Source organism: Amblyomma mixtum, chromosome 3 (genome assembly GCF_055824585.1).
Source record: "Amblyomma mixtum isolate Tamu chromosome 3, ASM5582458v1, whole genome shotgun sequence".
In the NCBI taxonomy this organism is placed as follows: domain Eukaryota; kingdom Metazoa; phylum Arthropoda; class Arachnida; order Ixodida; family Ixodidae; genus Amblyomma; species Amblyomma mixtum.
The window spans coordinates 414759612-414776009 of NC_143014.1; the positions used below are offsets into that span (position 1 = coordinate 414759612).

The window sequence follows — 16398 nt, forward strand, 5'->3', positions numbered from 1 at the left end:
CTTCCTGTGCCGTCCCCTCGTGTGGCTCCGTGGCGGGTGGCTGCCACAGCGGCTGAAAAGAAAAGATTTTGTGGCTACTGCATTTTTTCAACTGATCGTCCTACGAAATGGGGGCGCACCGAAGTGGCTGCAAATTTTTTCAAGAAAAATGCAAACAATTTTCCAAGGTTCCACGAGGTCCACAGTGAACTCGCGGACATAGCTGCACGACTGCTGTCACTGTTGTTGGTACGAATTGCGCACAAAAGACACACACAGGAAAACACACGAGGGAGACTGAAAGAGCGCCCTCAGTCTCCCTCGTGTGTTTTCCTGTGTGTCTCTTTTGTGCGCAATTCGTACCTACAACAGTATGCACCAACTCGCCCAACAAGAAGTTCTTCTTAACTGCTGTCACCCTTCCTGGTAACAAGAACCCTAACTGAAAGCATCGGACAAGGCTATAAAATCAAGAAGCAAGCAAATGGCGACCTCCTGTTGGAAGTCCTTTACAATTATCAATATGAGAAGTTGTCAGGAGTGACAGGTTTTGGGGAAATACCAGTGACAATCAGCGAGCACCGTTCATTGAATACTGTTCGCGGAGTAATTTCTGACGATGACCTCAAGTACCTAATCGAAGAAGAACTCCTAGACGAACTCGAAGAACAAAACGTAACAAATGCAAACAGGATTTAAATACAGGGTCTGTTCTGAAACTAGTAGGACTGGTTTTTTCCTGGGCGAACGGGCGGACGAGAGGCGGTCTGCGCGTGCAGGATCGTTGAAGGGGGATATTGGGAATGCTGGGGAAAATCGGCAGTCGGCTCTCCGCCGTTGAAGAGAGCAGGTCCCTTGTACTGTGAACCCTTGTCGAAACGCCTCGTCACGCAGAATAATGGAGCATTTACTGGATCAACGATACGCGCTCAAGTTTTGTGTAAATCTTGGTAAAACGGGCAAAGAGACTCACCACTTGATTACGTAGGCATACGGTGAAACTGCCATGGGTAGATCACGTGTTTTTTAAGTGACGCAAGCTGTTCCGAGAAGGCAAGGAAAGAGTGGAAGACGACGACCGCCCGGACACTCTTCGACCAGCAAGACCAATGAAAATGTGTAGCGAGTGAAGCATTTACTGAACAGTGATTGTAGGATGAGTATCAGAATGATTGCTGATGACATGAGCATTCCTCAAACCCAAGTTTTTGAGATCGTGAGAGAAAACGTAGCCATGAGGAAAGTGTGCGCGCAAGGAAACGAAGCAAGCAATATAGTACTTACCAGGGTGTCGAACCGGAACCAAACCTGAACCTGAAACCGGAACCGAACCGAACCCAAAATTTTTTCGGCATCTTGGAACTGGACCCGAACCGGAACGATCCAAAGGAACCGTTCCGAACCGGTTCGGGACATGGTGAAGCCGCACATTTTTTGCAACATGACATACTTGTTTTTTCAGACAAAGTTACATATGTCAGGGCACAGATTTGCCCACCAAAAGCTGTGTGTGCTAGGCAGTGCAAAAATGGCAACCAGTCTATGCGACAACAAAACGGAAGGAAGTCTCATGCATAGGAAGAAAGCTAATTGGCGCTTCTGCAGTGTGCTTTCGGAAATTATAAAGTATTTTACGTCAGACTGATGTGAAATCTTGGGTTTAATAGTATTCCCCTTTCACATGGCTTCCCTCTCTTTGTGTTGTGCACAATAAATATGTGAAAGATAGGCACAATGACCCTACGTCGTTATGCAACGCTTACTTTCGCAGGCATTCCTGGTCTGAGACAGCAGGTACTGAATAAGACCCCTCACGAGGAATCAGTGGCTGTGGTGCTTAGCTGCTGATGCCAAGGTCACGGGTTGGATACCAGTGGCAGGGCCGCATTTCGATGGCGGCGAAATTGAATTGGTGTTATGAGGAAATGAAATAGTGCAATAGCTGTCTCACATATGTCGGTGAACACCCGAAGTCGAGCAGTCGTGGCGGAGTGGAAACGTCCCCGTCTCGCGGCGAAATGCAAAAACGCGCGCGTGCAGTGCGATGTGAATGCACTTTGAGGAACTCTAGCTGGCCTACTTTCATCTGGAGTCCGCCACTACAGCGTTCCTGATAGACTTCGCGTCGTTTTGACGGGATATTAGTATTAATGCTATTATTACAAAAGACAGAAATATAAATTCTTTTTCTTTTTTTAAGAATCCGAACATTCTTTGTTGCACGCCACGAAAATAAGCAAGGAATGCAGTAGTGCGATGCTTATATAAAAAAAAAATAGCGATTACACAAAGCGGCCACGCAGAAATGCATGCTGTCGCTGAGGTGCGATAATGACTACGCCCAGAAAGATGCTGCTGCAATGAAATGTAACTGCGCTGAAGTAATTTTGTGCTATGCAGATGCGCTGAAATTGTTCTTCTCGCAAAAAAAAATTCAGGAGGCCACTTTGTTGACCTAAAGTGCGATGAGGCGAAAGCCTTAAGCGCGGTTTTGCTGCTTGTGTCACTGATGCATGGTTAAGATGTTAAGCTTCGCCTTTAAGAGTGGAACGTGGCAGCGTCTTGCAATGCTGCCAGAGAGTCCACAGAACGTCATCCCCCGTTCAGCTCTACGCCTTGCTCGTCGGTAAATTGGTTTTTGAGGAAAGGAAATGTATCTGTCTCGCGTATCTCGGTGGACACCTGAACCTCGCCGTAACGGGAAGGGAGGAAGATGGGAGTGAACGAAGACACCGTATTCACTAGACGCGCCTTTGTTCATTCCAAACCATCGAGCTGGCATGGCGGAGTGGTTATAGCGTGCTCGTCTCGCACTCCGGAGACCCTGGTTCGATTACCAAACTCGACCAAATTCCTACTCGGTTTTATTTATTTATCTGGTCTGACTAGAGAGGTTATGGTTAATTAAGCAATTAACTAAACTCAGTCCCACTTACTTGGAGCATCACTATACTATTCCTTCAATTGGTTGCATGGTTACTATTGTAAAACATTTTATTCGCAGGAAAGCTTGGCAAGAGGTCGCGTTAGGTGGTGGAGAGTACGCAGCCCTCGACGACTTTGTCAGCCCACTCCACCGCCAAAACTTGCGTTCTGGGGTCAGAGCTAGCCAGCACGGTCTCCCACCGCTCGAGAGAAGGAGCAGTAACTAGATCACCCGGAGGTGGCTCTATTTTGCAGTCCCACAGGATGTGATCGTAGGTGGCTCGTTAGCCACAGTGTTTACAATTTGGGTTGTAAAAATCTGGATAAATGTGCGCGAGGAGTGATAGGGTGCGTATCGATCTCGTCTATAGACGACGCCACGTAACCTCTTGTTCTTTAGTCAGGCTTTTGTCCGGAGAGGGGAAATTTCTCCTCTCTAGTTTAAAATGATTGGTGAGATTATGATATGTGATCATGGAGTCCTTCGTTAAATTCAGGGAGCCAGACTCATCCACTGCCCGGTTGACGAAACCTCGGGCTTTATTGTGGGCTGCCTCGTTCCCCGGATTCCTCGAATGGGCTGGGACCCATATCAATTTGGAATAATTTGGTGAGAATTTGTTCGCGTTAAGGATTCTAAAAGAGGTGTTTGTAATTCGCCCTTTTGCGAAATTATTGATACCCATTTTGGAATCGCTGAGGATGATGCTCGCTTGGGTATGCGCTAGGGCGCCTCTTCTGCCGTTTCAGAGGATTTCGTTTTGATTGTTGCCGAGACGATGTGGTCACCATTCTTATTCACAGCCACAATTGCAAAGGCATTGGTATGTTTGTATTCTGCCGCATCTACATAAAATGTTCCAGCGCACTGTCAGTATTTATTATGTAAGGCTTTGACTCGTGCTTGTCTTCTACCCTCATGGTGTAAGGGCTGCATGTTTTTGGGGAGTGGTTTGATTAGTAGGGCCGTCCTATAGTCCCGGGGTAAGTCTACTTTAGCATCTTTATTCGCAGGTTGAAAGTTAATTCCGAGCCTGGTAAGAATACTCCTGCCAGTTCTGGAATTGGCTAATCGCGCTGTTTGAGCCATTAAATGGGCTTCTTTCAGTTCATTGTAGGTGTTATGTATTCCTAACCTCATAAGCCTTTCGGTTGAGGCATTTAGTGGAAGTCCTAACGCAGCCTTATAGGCCTGCCGTATCATGCTATCCAATTTGTCCTTTTCTGCTTTTCAAAAATTTGAGATAAGGGGTGGCATACAGTATCCATAAATCTCTTTCCCTAACCCCTTGTCTGCGGTTAGCTGTGCGGCGGATTAATCGGGCCGTCGCTTCTACCGTGCGTTTTAGCTTAGTGAGTGTGTCAGTATTCTTTCCATTTGTTTGTAAATACAACCCCAGTATTCTCATGGTTTGTACCTCTTTGACAGATCGTCCATTAACATAGTCGTTTATTTGCGGGGGGGGGGGGGGGGGGGAGTCGTGGTACGCCTACCTCTGTTTACGACGGATCACGAAGAGTTCAAATTTTTGCTCGGAACAAATGAGGCCGGATTCCCATGCGCATGCCTCAATGATGTCCACTGCTGCTTGGAGTGTGTCTTCTATGTAGCCTTCGCATCCTTTGGTTACCCAAAGTGTGATGTCATCTGCACAGAACGTGTGATGTAGGTCTGGTATTTGTGCCAGTTTGGGGGAATTTTGATGAGGGAGAGGTTAGAAAGGAAAGGGGACAGGACGGAGCCCTGTGGCGTTCCTTTACTTCGTAGTGTGATTGGGACAGACTCTATTGTTCCGACCGTTATCACTGCTGTTCTGTTAGTGAGGAAGGATCGGATGTAGTTGTACGTCCTTTCTCCGTGGTTGATTTCTGGCAAGTTTGTCAAAATGGCTTTGTGGGTGACGTTGTCGAAAGCTTTAACAAGGTCTAAACCAAATATTGCTTTCGTTCCTGTTCCCTCGTCAGCTTCAATTATGTCCTTGTTAAGCTGCAAGAGTATGTCCTGGGTAGATAGTTGGGCCCTGAATCCTAACATTGTTTCAGGGAGGTGGTTCATGTCCTCCGCATAGTTTTGGAGCCTGTTGAGGATGACATGCTCCATGAGTTTGCCTAGGCATGATGTTAATGAAATTGGGCGTAGATTCTCAGTGCTGAGTTTCTTACGCGCTTTAGGAATAAAAGTAATTTTAGCGTGTTTCCACTCTTGTGGTATGTTGCCTGCATGCCAGCATTTGTTCATTAGGTCTGAACCGCCGCAATGGACGTTGCGTCTAAGTTCCTGAGAGTCTTTTTTGTTACTTTGTCTGGTCCTGCCGCAGATGTCCGCAGTTTTCCAATTGCGTACCAGACTTCTGCGTCTGTGATGCCTGCGTCTAAATTTGGATTAGGAGTCCCCTGTAGTCGGGTTGTTTGGTACCATCATCCGTGTTTAGATAACGTTCTGCTAGCTCTTTGATTAGGTCTTAAGTTGTACCCTCATATTTATGTGTGAGTCTGTACAGTTGACTCTTTTGCACGGGACGTGTTGGTTCTGGGTCGAGCAGGTGTCTTAGAAAATGCCATGTCTTCTTATTTCCGAGCTGTCCATTGACGCTTTCACATATTTGGTTCCATTGCTGTGTTTGGAGAGTTAGTGTATGTTCCTCGATTCGCCTCTCGATTTCAGCGATCTTTTTGAGTAGTCGCTTGTTGTGTTTTTGCTTCTTCTAGAGTTTTTGGAGGCTTTTTTGTGCCTGCCACAGGTGAAAGAGTTTTGAGTCTGCAATGCGCTCCTCCTTCTAAACTGGGACCACAACGCTAATGGAGCTGACATCCTCATTCAGGGAGGTAACCCAGTCGCTAAGGTTAGAGATCTCTTTTGGAGCTGTTTTGTGGCGAAGTTGCTTGAACTTGTCCCAATCTGTGGTTCGTATTTCTTTTGCTTTGTTTTTGTGTTTTGTCGTGGGGAAGGTGATGCTAAGGATGAAGTGTTCACTTCCAAGATTTTGCCCGGTGTTGACTCACTTTGTGTCCTTGACGTTTTTAGAGAGGGATAAATCTGGAGATGTGTCCACACATACACTGTTACCCATGCGTGTGTGGTCGCTCGGGTTATTTAGCGTTGTGAGCCCTAGTGACTGTATGATTTGCCAGAGCAGGTTCCCTTTCGGAGTTGCTTTGGTATATCCCCATGCTGGGTGTTGGGCGTTGAAGTCTCCCACAATTATTAGTTGAGCCCTAGCAGCCAGCTTTATTGTGTTTATCAACAAGTGTGGGAGTCCATTGCCTTTGTTTCTGGGCGGGTTGTATACATTAAGGATGAAGAGATTTGAGTCTCCTTTTACCTTGGTACTATTTCAAGTAGGGTGTAATCTTCTTCCGAATCATTTATAAAATGTTGAATTGCGGTGATATTTCTTTGCACCAGCGTGGCTGTGAAGGAGCCGGCTGCGTTACTAGTATCATAATGAGGTGGCAGGTATGCTTTACAGCCTGGCAGTGTAGCCCTGCCTCTAGCTTCTTTCAATGCAATCACGTCTGGGGTTGTAACAGACGGTGCTTGTTGGATGTGGAGCTGCAAGTGGGCCCGCTTGCGGCGGAAGCCTGTGCAGTTCCGCAGCCAAATTTCAAATTTTTGGCGTGGTTACATGTTGGGTTATAGATGGTTGTGGCGTCGTGGACAGATCCAAGATGGGGGGTAGGCGGGCCTCGATAGTTGTAAGCCTATCCATTATTTTCTGCATGCAGGTGGCTATTTGGGATACATGTCCCTCTAGTGTTGCGAAGCGAATATCTATCTCTGCAAATTTGGTGGTAACGAGGCCTTGGAAGGTTGCTTGTTCTGTTGATATAGCCTGGTTATCTCTGACAGAGTATTGATGTCTGCCCTGAGTTTGGTAGGCGCTTTCGACGGCTGCGGGGTGCCGGCTTCCGAAGCCTCGGCCTTTCTTTTGGATTCCTCGCGTTCTTTTGTAGGAAGCGGTCTTTTAGTTGCTATTCTGGCGTCTGTGTCCGTCGCGTTATGGGCCGAAGACTGGGACGCGGTGGAGGGAGTGGGGGAAATGGCGCCTGCTCCCATCGCGTTATTGGTCGAAGCCTGGGACGCGGTGGGAGGCGTTCTAGCCGCAGTGGCATTCTGTACCTGATGCCCTTGTAACAGGCGTTTAATGTCAGCCAACTCTTTTTTAAAGCTGGCAATTTCTCTGTCTCGGGATTGTAGTTGGATCTGAAATTCCTTCCCTCGAGCGTCAATAGATTGGGAGGCCTCTGCTGGCCAGCTCACCTTTTTGTTGGAGCGGCTACCGCTGCGTCCGCGGCTCGAGCTTCTCTTCTCGTTCCCTGCAGGGTTTTCCAGGGGCGGGAAGGAGCTGGAGTTGTTCCGGCTGTGGCTGCCTCCTTTTCCGGTAGCACCCGGTTCCTTCTTCCTGGGCCTTGACTGGTGTCCGTGTAGTGATGAGTCGTTGTCCCCTTGTTTGGGTGTCTGGTTGCCATGGGGAGTGCCTTGTTTGTTCTTGTTGATCAGCCGGAATTTGCAGTTCCGGCTGCCTGTGTTATGGCCCCCGTTGCAGACGATGCATACAGGTTGGCAGGTTGGCTGTTCTCCCTCAGGTGGAGGTGAATGATTTTCTCCGCAGCGGCGGCAAAGGTGCATCGTAGGTTTGTAGCAGACATCGGCCTGGTGTCCTACCCTCCTGCAGTTGTAGCATACTTCATGTTTCTCCCTGAAGGGGTGGACCCGAAAGACGCCGCATTGATCGATTACTTGGCTGGGTGGCTTCTTTCCAAAAAAGGTGATTTGTATTGTATGCATATTGTATGTATTGTATTGATACGCATGGTTACTAGCCAAAGTACAATTGTCCCCGTTTGAAATTCGCGCTCTGTGACGTCACGACCATTTCGACCAATTGAAACAAGGTCAGTCTAGCTACGGCGCGACGGCGGCCACCCGAGGTCTCGCTTTGTCTGTCGTAGTGTTGCTTTCGCAACAAAAATATTCTATTCGTTACAAGGCAGCTTCGTTACGCTGTTCTCGGACTGCTGGATCTTGAATTCTCTGATCGGCGGCTTGTAGCTGCCTGTCGCTGCCGCACATAATGCAAGCCAACAGTCACCGAAACCAAGAAGCATAGGGGATGTTCTTTTTTCTACGGATTGAGCTACGGCGAAGGTTGTGCAATCTTCTGCTTTCGGGGGTACTTGTGTGTACTTTAACCAAACCTTGAGACTGTTCACCAGCGCCGCCTCGAAAATAGCGGCGAACGTAGTACGACCTCTCTTACCCCGAGTGTCACATAGGAACATGATCGCACGGTGAGGGCATAAGCTTGGCGAGAACCCTCACTTCCGGTTGTTTGTGTCTGAAACTAAAGGCTTATGCGTGTTGGCGTTCTTTCGTAGAAGGCTTTGGCGACGGCATACGTGCAACATTCACAGCAATCCACCTCAGGTAAATCGGCTGAAGGTAGATGGGACACTTTCGAGCGCAGCTATTATGCTCCCATACCTGCATTCCGCGTCGTAGTCGGTTGTTCAAGTAGCAGAGCGAATTAAACATCACCTGGAAAGTGGCTGCCACTGGAAGATTCTGGAGAGCTTAGCTTAATTTATGGTGGTTTAACGCGCCAAAGCGCCTCACGCTATGAGGGACGCCGTAGTGAAGGGCTCCAGAAATTTCGACCAGCTGGGGTTCTTTAACGTGCTCTGACATCGCACAGTACACGAGGGGCTCTGGAATTTTCGCCTCCTTAGCAATTAAACCGTCACGGCCGCGCGATCGAATCCACGCATCCCGGGACCGCAGCCGAGCGCCATAACCACTGAGCCACCGCGGCGGCAGATCCCGGAGATTGGCTAGCAGCGTACTACTCCGCATGGCAGGTGGCGTATTACGCACACACACACACTGGAAGAATAATTTTCCAGTGACTAACACTCACACACACCACCGCAAGTGGCTTGCGAAGAGTTGCGCTTTAACTTTGCATTACCAACAACCGCAACTGTCTCTAAATTTTTTTACGAGTGAGTGCTCGGATGTGCGCCCACCAGATTGAGCACGCGTGTGCACATACACATGCTCAGGCGCACACATGCACGTGCGCACGCACGCATGCAAGGACGGACGCGCGCGCACACACGCACTCGCACACACTGGCACTCGCAGGCACACGCACCACGTTAATTTTTGAATTCTTGAGGAAAAGGAAACAACTGCGATGCTCTAACCCTCAGTGGGAATCGAGCCAGTGGCGGCGGGCGCAACAGAGAAGCTTCGTTTATTGATGCCTTAGGCTACTCGGCCGTCTTCGAAGATTCTTTTTATTGTTGTCGCATGGAATATTGGAACCTCCCTGATCTCCTCTTGCCTTACTTGATGGGGTCGAATTCAGCGATCTCGGCATATGGCCTCATGCCACCATCGCTCTCTTACTACTGAGTGGACGCGGCAACATCGTCGTGACAATGTCGGCTGATGTACCACTGTTTGTGTAGGTTCTTGCTGGATTCATTTCCATCGTCTTGGGAAATGCACCGTACGCTGACACGGGCTTCGATCATCGCCTGGTATCTGCTGATGCTTTTCGCCCATCCGGTGCGGGAGGCGTATTCTTTACGAACTCCTATATGCCGGGGTGGCTTCACGTGGATTCTACCATCTGCGCACCTTCATCGAGCACAGTGACGTCATCCCCCCCCCCCCCCCCCCCTCAAGCCAGGCTCTTGCCTATAAAAAGAACGTCTGGGCCTTCCATCGGCAGTGGACGCGGCAACATCGTCGTGACAATGTCGGCTGATGTACCACTGTTTGTGCAGATTGGTGAACGAAAATATGCCTTCCGTAGCAATTACCTTTTTTTGATCGTGTTGCCGTGTCCACACACATTGATCGTTTGCTTGAATGATTGTATGTCAATGGTTGGCCTGTTGCTGAAGCTGTCAGGTGATGTGGAGGAAAATCCTGGTCCTCAGACGGCGGAAATGATTAAGCAAGTGATGGAAACTCAAACTGAAATCCTCACTAAATTGAAGGAAATTCAGGAAAATCAAACGTCTTCAGAGGCACGCATGCTTGACGTGCAATCCAGGCTGTCTACTATTGAACAAAAGCTAATGAACTTCGATGAGGCTAGAGACAGGCTTTCTAAACTAGAGGTATTTGCTGAAAGATCTGACATAGAAATGGCAACTGTTTCCCGAAAACTTGATGCATTAGAGAATCGCTCGCGACGCAATAATCTAATCATACGAGGTGTGAAAGAAGAAGAGTCGGAGAGCGCAGAGGTCCTATTGAAAAAAGTGAATGAGGATATTTTTGAAGCGAAACTTAAACAAAGGGTTGGCTCTATTGAACGCATTCACCGACTTGGAAAGATGAAAGAAGGCAGTGACCGTCCGATCATTGTTAAATTTACAGACATTAGGGACAAAGCGAGAATCTTGAGTAATTGTTTCAACCTGAAGGGCACTGCGTATAGTATAAGTGAAGATTTTTCTAAGCGAATTGTTGAAATAAGGAAAAATCTCTGGAACTCATGTGCAAATGAACGAAAGAACGGTGCGAAAGCAAAGTTAATTTTTGATAAGTTAAAAGTCAATAATACCCTCTACGCTTGGGACGAGGAAGCCAAGCAGCGGTTTAAATGCCGGGATGATTCTAGCAATGAGTGACTGAACGATCATAACCCTGATTGCTTCAAGATTATAAATGTGAACGCCAGAAGCATGATTAACAATGTAGATGCGATAGAAAGTATATGTCTTGCACATGATCCTGATATTATAATAATCACCGAGACTTGGCTACACAAAGGTATCGGAGACTGTGAAGTTACACCCCCCGGCTACTTCATAGTAAGAAAAGACCGTGAAAGGAGAGGTGGTGGCGTTGCGATAGTGATAAGCAGCAACATAGCCTTTTCTGTCATGGAAGGGTTTGGAGATTTAGAAACTGCATGGATCAAAATCAGGCTGAATTCTCGCAGTGTCTTAGGGGGGCTTTCTACCGAGCTCCAAACTCAACTACTGATGTGCTTGTTGCCTTGAAAAGATTATTAGACTCCAAAATTCACTATGGTGACAATATCTTGTTACTTTGTGATTTTAATCTGCCAGAAATTGATTGGTTGTCTCTTTCTCCTGGCAATGTTGATGTAGCTACCGGTGAACAGCTGGTTGAACTCGCATATTGCTATGATTTGAACCAGATTGTTGACCAGAGCACAAGAGTATGTTCAACCACATCTTCGATATTGGATCATGTCTTCTTATCATCCGGTTTCCAAGAGTTTTTGCGCAGTTGTGATGTGGAAGAAGGTTTGTCTGACCATAAGATGGTGGTTGTGTCCCTTAATATGATTCCTGATATCCGTCATGAACCTTGTAGAAGAGTTGTTTTGAATTTTGCTGCTGCTGACGATGTCGGAGTATTAGACTACCTTGAAAACTCGTTTAAGGAATTCATGAGCTTCTATAAAGACGGAGCTGGCACCGATGAGTTGTGGGAGTTCTTTGCAAATATGATAGCGCATGAAATCAATATGTTTATTCCTAAAACCATGAAAACAAGAACAAGGAGTCCTTGGATTAATAGGGATATCATTCACAAAAAAGACAGCTAAAACGTAAGCGTAAAAGATGCTCAGATCATCCAAGTCCTGTACTGAAAAACTCCGTACATCTAATGAGCCAACAATTAAAACGCCTCATCAAAGAAACCAAACACAAATTCTACAGTCAGACTCTCACAAGGTTTCTAACCGAGGCACCTAGCAATTTTTGGAGGTATGTAAATCGCTCAGGTAAAAATAAGCAGGCAAATGATGAATGGAGCGTAGAGTTGGCTGAGAGATTTAATTCATTTTTTACATCGGTTTTCACACGTGATGATGGCGAATCCCCATGTTTTCAGCCTGCGGATATTCCTCCTATATCGAATGTAGAGATCAGTGAGGAAGGGGTCCTGAATTTGCTCTTGAATATAGACACCAAAATTGAATTAACTTGAATTAACTTACCTTGACCGTAATAATTTGTTATTTGCTAATCAGCATGGCTTTCGCAAGGGACTTTCCACAAACACACAACTCACTGAAACTGTACACGACCTCTGCTTGTCAATTAATTCCCGCATGCAAACAGACATAGTATTTTTAGATTTCGCAAATGCGTTTCATAAAGTCTCGCACCTCGAACTGTTACTTAAAATCAGATGTATCTTAAAAAATGAAACGATAACTGAGTGGTTTACGTCCTATCTTTCCTGTCGAGCACAGTATGTTCAAGTTAATGCTCATAAATCCAGCATTAGTCCAGTAGACTCCGGCGTTCCGCAGGGCAGCGTCCTGGGCCCGCTCCTGTTTTTGATTTTCATCAATGACTTGCCTAACAAACTGAGCGTACCGGTCCGATTGTATGCAGACGACTGCATCATTTATAAACAAATTGGTGCTCTGGAAGATCACGTTGAACTAAATCTAATTTTGCAATAAATCAACGAATGGTGCAAAAGGTGGCAGATGGTATTAAATCCAAATAAAACAGTTTTTATGACCATTACAAGAAAGAAAACTATCTCAGATTATAGTTATAGTATCAATGATAGAATAATAACCACGGTAAATAAATACAAATACCTTGGATACTCTGTAGCCTCAGACGAAATATGCATAGTGCTACCCCTTCAATCAAATATCTGGTTTTTAAGAGCTTGATAAGGCCCATTCTCGAATATGGAAAAATTGTTTGGGACCCCCACACTGCATTCAATTGCTCGAAGCTGGAAAGAATTCAGCGTCTCGGTGCTAGGTTTATCCCCCAACGTCTTTGTGTAAACGTGCTGATTTGGAAGCGCTCGGTTTTAGAACCAAATGTGACAGGCTCAAGTTTCTTTTTCAGATTATTAATCGCAGCTTCAAAATAAACCATTCAAAGTACTTTGAAATTAAAACAGGAGAAATATCACGCCATCGTCACAGCTTGTACATACCAATGCCCACAGTCCGAAATGATCGCTTTAAATTTATTTTTTTCCCAAGAGCCATTAAGGAATGGAATATGCTACCCAACTCTGTTGTCACCTCACAATCACTTAGGGAATTTTTAGATAAGCTGCATGATGTTTTATCGTCTACATGAAATATATGCCAGTGTTTTATTTTTTGTATAAGTGGTGAACGCTTTATGTACCGATTTTTGTGCCCGTTTCAATGTTTGTCTTTTTGCGATTTTTTATACCTCATTATCCACTCCTGTTATAGCCCGTGATCTGGGCTCACAGTATAAATAAATGAAATGAAATCATCGAGATCATCAGCCTGACTACGCCCACCGCAGGGCAAGGGCCTCTCTCAGGTCTCTCCAATTAACCCTGTCCTTTGCCAGCAGCGGCCACCGTATCCCCTCAAACCGTCCGCCCACGTAACTTTCTGGCACCTCATGTTGCGCTTGCCCTCCCTTGGAATCCTCTCCGTTACCCCTAAGGACCAGCGGTTATCTTGCCTTCGCATTACATGCCCTGCCCAAGCCTATTCCTTCCTCTTGATTTCGACTAGGATGTCATTAACGCGCGTTTGTTCCCTCACCGACTCTACCCGCTTCTGGTCTCTCTACGTTACATCTATCAATTTTCTTTCCATAGGTCGCTGCGTTGTCCTTAACTTACGCTGAACCCTTTTCGTTAGCCTCCACGCTTCTGTCCTATAGGTGAGTACCGGTAAGATAGAGCTGCTGTATACTTTTATCCTGAGTGATATTGCTAAACTGCTAGTCATGATCTGAGAGAACCTGCCATATGCACTGCCGCCCGCACATAAAATTTCCGGAAGGCGCACACGCCAAGAATGGGAAACCAGTCAGGAGGTTGAGCTTGCGCAGCATTTACGTTTGGAGCTTAAATGTGCGGTTCTCTGGCAGTTGTGCGTGTTTATCAGTCATACGGTTTTCCCACACGGTAAGCACTGTTATTGACAGGAATTTCATTAACAGGAATTAACAGGAAGCTCACACGGAATTCCGGGGTCTTTCATCGCAGGCAGAAATCTTATAGTGTAAGACATGACCTCAATGTCGTTTTTAAAGGGCAACTGACTACCCTCTGGTCGAAAGCGATAGTTAACAGCCATCGCAATCAACAACTTCGCCATGCTCCTCTCCTTCCGTTCTCTCCTCGAGATTTTTCTCTCTCGCGCCTCGTCGAGTAGGCTCCGCAAGGGAAAAGCACCCTTCCTCCTCCTATGCTAGCGGGAGGCGCGGTGTGGTTGAGTGCGTCGTCACATGTCTACGTCATGGCCCCGCCTTGAAAAGAATTCTTCTCATGGTTTTTTGCTACCCGGTCTATTTGGGGGGGGGGGGGGGGGGGGAGGAGAGCGGCGGGTCTCCCAAAACTCTATTTTGTTCTTTGGGTCTCCTCGCGGTGTTTCGTCGTGTTTTTTTTCTCTGTCCCTCCTCTCCCCAGTTGCTTGGGTCGTGGGCGTAGCCGTCCGGAGCGAAGCGTCTTCCGCAAACCACCACATTCTTTACCGTTTTGTCAGGAAGGCCGATGCGTTAGAGCCAGGGTATCGAACCGGAACCGAACCTGAACCCGAAACCGGAACCGAACCCGAATTTTCACCCGGAACCGGAGCTGAACCGAACCCATATTTTTTTAGCCATCTTGGAACTGAACCCGAACCGGAACGATTCAAAGGAACCGCTCCGAACCGGTTCGGGACTCGGTTCAGCCCCACTTCGTTTCAACCCGGCACTTTTTTTTTCAAGCAAAATGAGATCGTTTAGCGCGTGTTTACCCATCCGAAGCTGTCTGCACTAGCAAGTGCGAAAATGGCACACAGTATATGCGACAACAGAATTGAATATGAAGTGTGGTGTCTGAGAAGAAACCTAATTGACGCTTCTGCAATGTATTGGCACCAATTCTAAAGCATTTATTTATTTATTTATTTATTTATTTATTTATTTATTTATTTATTTATTTATTTATTCGCAGGGTCGAAGCATTACTGCGAGGAGTGGGTAGTAATAAGAAATGTGCAAGAACAATTTTGGTACAGCAGAATTAGATTATACGATCGCTAACAACATTCTTAAGTAACTCGGGAGTTTGTAACGCATGCGCTGGAAGCGGGAGGGTGGTTACATTGCTTAGCTGTCATGGGTATGAATGAGGAAAAATGAAAGTTGGTGCGACTGCTTAGCACTTCAACCTTGAACTGATGGTTGCTGAGGGAAGAAATACATGAAGGCGGCAGAAGTACCGAGCCTCTGAGATGAGAGTTATAAAAGTAGATTTTGTGAAACAGACATAAACATAAACACAGATAGATATAGACGCAAACAGACACTGGTCAAATGTTTTAGGGGAATCCCCCAAGGTGGAGTAATTACGCCAATGAGTAATTACTCCCTTATTACAAATCTACTCCACCTTGGGGGATTCCCCTAAAACATTTGACCAACACAGTTCCCACTTCGAGTTATTGATCAATTCGCTCTCGCCCTACCATAAGCTTGCCGTCCTGGTTAGCTCAGTTGGTAGAGCGACTGCTTTGGTGTAGCGGTGGTCCTGGGTTCGAACCCCGGACGAGGACGAATTTTTCTTTAACTACGAAGTTTCTGAGAAAGCTGTATAGCTTTCCTTCGTAGCCGTATGGCTGCGCTCGGGTGGATGCCAATGAGTAATTACTCCCTTATTACAAACAGACATTGTACGTCAGGTTTATATGAAATCTTGAATTATTACTCCTCCCCCTTTACATGTCTGTGTATGGTTGTAATCAAATTGTCAGCACTGATATAACTCAATATAAAGCTCTGTAGACACCAATTTTTTGCTTGCCTGTTTCCTGCTTTCAAACGATGCTTTCGACATTGGTGCACATGGAGCACCCCGTGGTATTCGCCTACGACCAACCAATAAATTATATTTGAATTTCTTCTTCACGCTGTTCTCGTTTCATCAACATAGCGATGGCTCTGACGTGTAGTTGAATTCAGGTTACATTATGCAAGAAAAAACGGCAATATAAGTGCTAATATATAGTTTAAGTGCAGTAGTGACTCAAAACAACGTATGAGCGTTTATATCAGTTTTTCCTCGCCTCACGTGACCTAAGGTTGAACTACACGTTATAGCATCGTTCGGTTGATGAAACTGAGACCGAAACAGCATAGGAGGATAAATTCTTTTCTGAATTATTCACCGGCCGTAGGCGAATGCCACACGGTGACATAGGTGTTCTATTATCTAGTGCATAATTTGAAAGAATAAAACACGCAATAAAATTAGTTGTGCATAGTACTTTAAACCCCTATTGAGAATACCTTCCCGTTCTTTGTGTCATTTACCACAAATTTATGAAACATTAGCGCAACGACCCAACAACGTTGGGTAAATAGATTTTGAGGAAACGAAATGGCGCAGTAACAGTCTCACTTCTCGATGGACACCACAACCGCGGCGTAAGGGAAGGGAGGAAGGTGGGAGTCAAAGAAGAAAGAGAGACTAGGGTGCCGTAG

The 16398-nt window shown here is 46.3% G+C and overlaps 1 protein-coding gene across 1 annotated transcript; it reads left to right on the plus strand.

Annotated features, from left to right (window-relative positions):
- The first annotated feature begins 9336 nt into the window (after positions 1-9336).
- Positions 9337-10554, plus strand: LOC149357719 (uncharacterized). The gene has a single exon (XM_089584866.1). The coding sequence runs from the start codon at positions 9511-9513 to the stop codon at positions 10552-10554; it is 1044 nt and encodes a 347-aa protein (XP_089440992.1). The 5' UTR covers positions 9337-9510.
- The last annotated feature ends 5844 nt before the right edge of the window (positions 10555-16398 follow it).